This window comes from Herpailurus yagouaroundi, unplaced genomic scaffold (genome assembly GCF_014898765.1).
Source record: "Herpailurus yagouaroundi ecotype Mexico unplaced genomic scaffold, PumYag 428, whole genome shotgun sequence".
Lineage (NCBI taxonomy): Eukaryota > Metazoa > Chordata > Mammalia > Carnivora > Felidae > Herpailurus > Herpailurus yagouaroundi.
Genome location: NW_024412645.1, coordinates 2,567,142 through 2,573,748, shown reverse-complemented (window position 1 = coordinate 2,573,748; position 6,607 = coordinate 2,567,142). Strand labels below are relative to the sequence as shown.

At 60.5% G+C, this 6,607-nt stretch overlaps 1 protein-coding gene across 1 annotated transcript in view; it reads left to right on the top strand.

Annotated features, from left to right (window-relative positions):
• Nucleotides 1-2,695: 2,695 nt before the first annotated feature.
• GAS2L1 (growth arrest specific 2 like 1) overlaps nt 2,696-6,607 on the top strand; it is a 5,574-nt gene continuing 1,662 nt past the window's right edge. The window contains exons 1-5 of the mRNA XM_040463761.1: nt 2,696-2,833; nt 3,813-4,464; nt 5,753-5,860; nt 5,955-6,051; nt 6,155-6,326. Coding sequence (XP_040319695.1) covers nt 3,832-4,464; nt 5,753-5,860; nt 5,955-6,051; nt 6,155-6,326 — 1,010 coding nt within the window. The 5' untranslated portion in view covers nt 2,696-2,833; nt 3,813-3,831. The remainder of the gene's footprint in view (nt 2,834-3,812; nt 4,465-5,752; nt 5,861-5,954; nt 6,052-6,154; nt 6,327-6,607) is intronic.

The following is a 6,607-nucleotide window of genomic DNA, read 5'->3' as shown; positions in this document are numbered from 1 at the left end:
CATGCCTGCACTGGGGGCACAGCATTCTATACACCAGAGTGGCTTCCGGGGTCTGTGGGAATGGGTCCAGGACATAGCCCAAACCATAGCCCAAACCTCCTGTCCCTCCAGCAGTTCCTGTGACTTCCCTTGGTCCTGCAAGGAACAGGAGAGGCCACCACACAACAGAGGGGGTTAAAGCCAAGGTCCTCCATGGCCTGGGCCAGGAGTCTGGCCATGCCAGTCAGCCCTACACTTGCTGCCTGTCCTGTAATCAGACTGTTGGAGCCTGTGGTCTGGAGTGGGCCTCTGGGCTCAGGGTATGGGAGACAGGGAGAAGCAAGCCCTGCCCCCATCCCCTCCTCCTCAGAGGAGTAGCAGACATATGCCCTGACTGCTAACTAATGATACCATTTTCACAACTCTATGATCTGACTACTACTGTTGTCCCATTTTACAGATAGTATCACTGAGGCTCAGAGAGCTTAACTATTTCACCCAGTGACCAAGAGCAGAGCCCAGGTTCAATCTAACCTCTCTTATGTCCAGATCCCTGTAGTTCAGCAAGGTAGATAATAAGCAGGAATCAAATTCCTGCACAGCTACCTACTGACCACACACATCCCTTGTCCTCTCTGGGCCTCAGTTTCCTCAAATTATAAGATGAGAACACATAAAAATATCATACCACATCGGATGATTTTGAGGACTAATTACTTAGTTTCCGTATCTTGATCTTCCACCCTGATCCCCGAATTCCCCTGCCCCATCTCCAGCAGCCTCTCCTCCCCAGGTATCAGCAGTCCCAGACCGAGGAGCCATTCCTGACTCTGTCCTCACATTCACACCCAACTCACCAGCACATCCCACCGGCTTTCCCTTCAAATACAGCCAGGAGGCACCATACTCCACCACCCTCACTGGCACCACCTGTCTCCTCTGGGGTTCCTGCCTGCTCACTACAGCAACCACAGAGTACCTGTTAAGACCTAAGTCAGGTCACACCCCTCCCCTGCTCTAAATCCTTCCATGGCTCCCATGTCCCTGCCGAGAGGCATGGCCTGCAAAGCCCCACTCAATCTGCCCCCAATCCCTTTATCTTCATCCCTACCTTCACCCTAGCCTCACAGGCCTTCTAATTCTTTCTTGAACACACCAATCACACGCCCACCTCAGGACCTTTACACTGGCCATTCCCTCCATCTGAAACACTCTCCTTCCAGCCATCCCCACAGCTCCTTCTCTTAGCTCCTTCCCTGACCACTGATTTAAAACTTCAGGCTCATCCCACCCCACACTCCCAGTCCCCTCACCTGGTCCCTGTGCTCTGTCCTCCCTAGTGCCTCATCCCTGTTTCAGCCCAGGGGCTCCCTTCCTACCACACTGGGAACCCTGAGAACTGGCTGTTTCCTTCCCCACTTTTTGCTCTCAGTTCCCAGTGCCAGATGAGACCCATCACACAGTAGGTGCCAAGTAAGTGTTAGCTATTACTATTACTAGTTACCCGCCTTCCTCACTCTTTGTAGGTGGGGGTGCTGGAGGAGAGGGTTGATTGGAACCACCTGGGTATCTAGGACACTGGGGTGTGAGCCCACTCAGTCATGAGGACTCAGTGAGATGATGCATGTGAGCAGCCTAGCACCAGAAGGTCTGGCACACAGTAAGTACTCAACAAATGCCCCTGATCCTTGCATGAGAGTATTCCCATAATAGCCATGTTCAAACCCTGAGCTACTCTCCTGAGACCTAGTCTGGGGAAAAGAGAGTCCCTCATAGAGGGGACCTGACCGGTCCAGGTCAAGGGCACAGAGCAGCCCTGGCACACAGTAGGCACTTTATTAAAGCTCTGAGACTTGGCTATTGTTGGTGGCACTTCCCCCAAGGATGGCCCCGCCTGGCCAGCAAGGCTGCAGCTCAGCCAGGCCAGCTGTCCCCGCCCAGCCAGCAGCAGGGGGGGGGGGGGGGGGGCAGGATTTCCCGCAGATCCCAGCCAGGTCCCTCCTCTGCAGTTTGAAAAGAAACTAGCAGCGATTAACCCTCCCAAGCCAAACCTACCCAGGCTCCTTCTTAACCTCCTGTCCCCTTAATTCTGTGCCTGACCTGGGCAACCAGACGTGGTAGGGGACTGGCCTCCCGGGGAAGGGCAGGGGCCAAGGTGTCAGACCCACAGGCTTTAGCCACCAGCCTACCCCTCTGAGCCTCAGTGTTCTCATCGGAGAAACAGGTTTCCCTAACCTCCACATAAAAGATGAGGATTCGGTGAGAGTGGGACGCCGGGTGGACACAACAGGCCATCCTCCCCTCCACGAGGCCCCCACTGCCGGTAGGAAGCTCACATCCCAGTCGCTCGGGCCTCATTTATCTGACATGGGGAGGTTCACTCCAGACGGAGATGACTTTGCAGCCCTGGTCCCTATCGCTTCCTGAGCTCCTCTTGGGAACAGGCCGTGCAGCCCGCCCGGGGAGGCCGATATCTGGGGAGGGGGCAGCCCAAACCTCTCTCCAACAGACCAAGGAGGGTTGGAAGGGACTCTAGGGACTAGCTTGGGCGGAGATGGCGAGTCTGGGCTGGTAGGGCCCTGGTCCCGCTCCTCCCACCCCCCAGTCAGGAGACTCCAGCTCCTCCCTCTCTCCGTCCACCCGGGAACTGCGCTGCCCCTTTAAGAGCGCGCGGCCCCGCCCGCCCCCTCGGGCCGGAGCCGAATTCCAGGGAGGCGGGGCGGAGACAGCGGGCGGGTGCGGAGGCCTCAGCCGCGGGACCGGATTGCTGTGGCTCGGGCGGCGCCTCCCTGCGGCGGCCCGGCCCGCTCGGCCCCGCCGGGGCGATGCTCCCCGAGGCCGCAGGATGAGCCAGGTGAGCGCGGGGACCCCCAGCACCCCCTGCCTGGCGCGCACTCCCGGGGACCTGGAGGCTGCGGCCTCTGTTCCCCCGAGCTGTGTGACCTTGGGCAGCCCCGCACCCTCTCTGGGCCGAAGCCCGGAGGACAGCCGGGGCTGTCGGAGGCCATTCTGAGTCCCGACCCGCACGCACCCGGCCTGCGGCGCTAGGGAGGCTCCTCGGAGGAGGCGGGGCCTCGCTCCGGCCACCGGGCTGCCCCACGGCACTGGGGATCAGCCGCGCGGCTCACGTCGGCCTGGCTTTGCCATCCTCTGCTCTGCGACCTTGAGTGAGCTCTTACCCTCTCTGCACCTCAGTTTCCTCATCTGTAAAATGGAGATAATATCACTGGCACTCAGCCCTGGGCAGGGACATTGAGTTTACTGTTACTATTACTGCTGTTACGTCGTTGTTATAATGGCACAGTCCTCACGGAAGGGGAGCTGAGGGAGGACCCCGCACCTTCCCAGAGGAGGTGGGAGGGGCATCAGCCTTGAGCGATGGGGCTAACCATTGCTGTGGTTGGGACCTGGATTCCTGTCCTGCCTGTCCATTGAGTGCAGGGCTGTGGGCTTCATCTCTCTAGGGCTCCGCTTTTCACCCACCGTATTGGGCAATAAGGATGCATTGCAATAAGGGCAATAAGGATCCCACAAATGTGTCCCTTTGTGGGAGGGAGGACACAGCCAATTCCCCCATTGCCCCCACCCCCAAAGAGCAAAATAGCAAACATTTATAGATACTAAATCTTTCATGCAAATTATCCCATTAGGTCTTGCAAGGAAGATAATATTGTACCCATTTCATAGACGAGGAAACTGAGGTACAGTGAACTTTCTCACAGCCAGCACGCGCAACCAGGCATTTGGCCTGAGATGACAGGCGAGTGCGGATGGTCTGGGGCTTAGTCTGTGCTGAGTCCTCACAGCATTCCTGTGTCCCTGCCCACCCACAGTGACTCGGCCGGCCCGGCCATGGCGGACCCAGTGGCGGGCATCGCGGGCTCGGCAGCCAAGAGTGTGCGGCCGTTCCGCTCAAGTGAGGCCTACGTGGAGGCCATGAAAGAGGACCTAGCTGAGTGGCTCAACGCCTTGTATGGCCTGGGTCTGCCCAGTGGTGGCGAGGGCTTCCTGACGGGGCTGGCCACAGGCACCACCCTGTGCCAACATGCCAACGCCGTCACTGAGGCCGCCCGCGCTTTGGCCGCTGCCCGCCCGGCCCGCGGCGTGGCCTTCCAGGCACACAGCGTGGTGCCCGGCTCTTTCATGGCCCGAGACAACGTGGCCACTTTCATCGGCTGGTGCCGAACAGAGTTGGGTGTGCCTGAAGTGCTCATGTTTGAGACTGAGGACCTGGTGCTGCGGAAGAACGAGAAAAGCGTGGTGCTGTGCCTGCTGGAGGTGGCGCGGCGTGGGGCCCGCCTCGGCCTGCTTGCCCCTCGCCTCGTGCAGTTTGAGCAGGAGATTGAGCGGGAGCTCCGTGCCGCGCCCCCGGCCCCCAGTGCACCTGCTGCTGAGGAGGATGCCACCGAAATCGCCACCGTGGCAGGGGCTCCTGCCCGTGGGCCCCGCATGACTCCCAGCGACCTGCGCAACCTGGACGAGCTGGTGAGTCCACCAGTGAGTGTGCGTGCTCATGGCCCTGCTTGTGCCCCCACCGTGCGCCAGGGATGGGACAGCCTGCCCCATGGAGTGGGTGCACATATTGAGCACCAAGTGTATACCTGGCCCCAAGGAGATAAGCAGACCCAGAGAGGTGCTGGTTGAGGTCACGAGACCCAGTAGGGCCTGGGATAAAATGTGAGCTCCCCCCCTTATGCGCTTCCCGTGTGCCAGACCAGTTCCTTCATCCAGGGGGCCGCATGATTTGAACCCCTCTGTATGCACTTGAGTGGACAGTTGCATCCACAACATCACAGAGCTTGAGGTTGAGTGGGTACCTGTCATGCTTGGCCCTGAGCAAGGTGCCTGGCACACAGTAGGCTCTCAGTGAGTGCCTAGGGCAGGTCCCGGGGGGCTCTACAGGCCCACCCACTCTCCAGGGGCTTATCTGGGAAGCCAGGCCCAGAGCTGCCACTGCTGCTAGGAGCCAGAGGTCCTCTTAGGAGGACAGGATTAGCTCTACAGTGAGCACAGGAGGTGCTGGACCCCACCCCAGCTCCCTCCTCCTTTTCCCAGGACCTAGGTATCCCTGACACCCCCCGCAGCCTGGCCAAGAGTTGCCTTCTTATCAGAAGGGCAGGACTATGATGTGCCTGTCCCAGAGGGGGTAGCCGGAATCCGTGGGCAGAGGCTGTCACCCCTCCCCTGTCGTGGGCACAGGGTCACCCGAGGCTCCACCTGCTCATTTCCTCTGGCTCCACTGTGGGCTGGGAGGCGGGCAGGGCCGCCCACATAGCCAGCCTGGCAGCTCCTGGCTTAGGGGCGGGGGTGGGGCATGTGAGCAGATGTGTGCCTGTGTGTGCATGCTGGGTGGTGTACTCTACGTGTCTTTGACACTGATGTGGTGTGGGTTCCCTGCACTCGTGTCCCATGGCCTGCGTCCTCCCAGAACCTGGCCTCCCTGTGGACCTCAGCCTACATGTCTGTGAAGTAGGTGAAGGGGGCAGGGAGTGAGGATGGGTTCCAGGGCTTCCCCAGGCTCAGGGGCCACAGGGTTGTGCCTCACTGGGGTCCCACGCCCTGGCCTGACCACAGACCCTGACCTCCGATAGCCAGAGGGGAAGGAGAGCTGGTGAAAGGTCAAATGTAGAGGCTGCAACCAAGTCTGGGACAACATGATCTATGTCCCCTTTCCCCGGAAGGACCTGCTTCCTCCTGACCCTGGAGCTGCTGACATCAGGCCCAGGAGGAGGGACTTGATCCCTGACCTCCAGCCTCTCCTCTCTGGCCTCAGGTGAGGGAGATCTTAGGCTACTGCACCTGCCCAGACCAGTTTCCCATGATCAAGGTCTCAGAGGGGAAGTACCGCGTGGGAGACTCCAGTCTCCTCATCTTCGTGCGGGTAAGAGTTTGGGACTGCCCGGCAGATGGCAGCCCACAGTGGGCTGCCAGGCCCATCAGACAGGCCGTGACCTGTCCACGCTGGACTCCCACAGGTGCTGAGGAGCCACGTGATGGTGCGCGTGGGTGGCGGCTGGGACACTCTGGAGCACTATCTGGACAAGCATGACCCTTGCCGCTGCTCCTCCTCGGGTCAGTGCCCCTGGCAGGGATGGGGGGATGGGGGAGCGGGCCAACAGAGGGCTTGTCTCTGTGGCTCCACCCTTCAAATGCCACCTGTCCTCTCACCTTGCAGCCCACCGCCCGCCCCAGTCCCGGGCCCGCACCTTCTCCCCACAGAGGGTGTCTCCCACCCCCAGTCCCCGTGCTGGCAGCCCAGCCCCTGGGGCTGAGCGGCGGAGCTCCCGGCCAGAGGTGACGCCCATTAGCTTACGCAGCTCAAAGGAGGGAACTGAGACCCCACTCAGGTGAGAGGCACTAGGACAAAGGGGTGAGGGGTCCAGAGGGGGCAGGCATCCGCCCTGGCCTGGATGACGAAGGAGCCTGTGCTCCAGAGTGACTCACCCTGGGAAAAGTTCCCGTGGGTGGGGGCAGGCCTGGCTTCCTATCTCCATGGCAACCCAAGCAACCCAACAACACAGCTGGGGCGGGCCCTGGGGGCTGGGCGTCGGCCAGTCCTACCGCTTCCCTCTGGCCTACCCAGGAAGCTGGAGGCCTGGGGAGGGGGAGCTCAGAGCCTGGCTTTTTC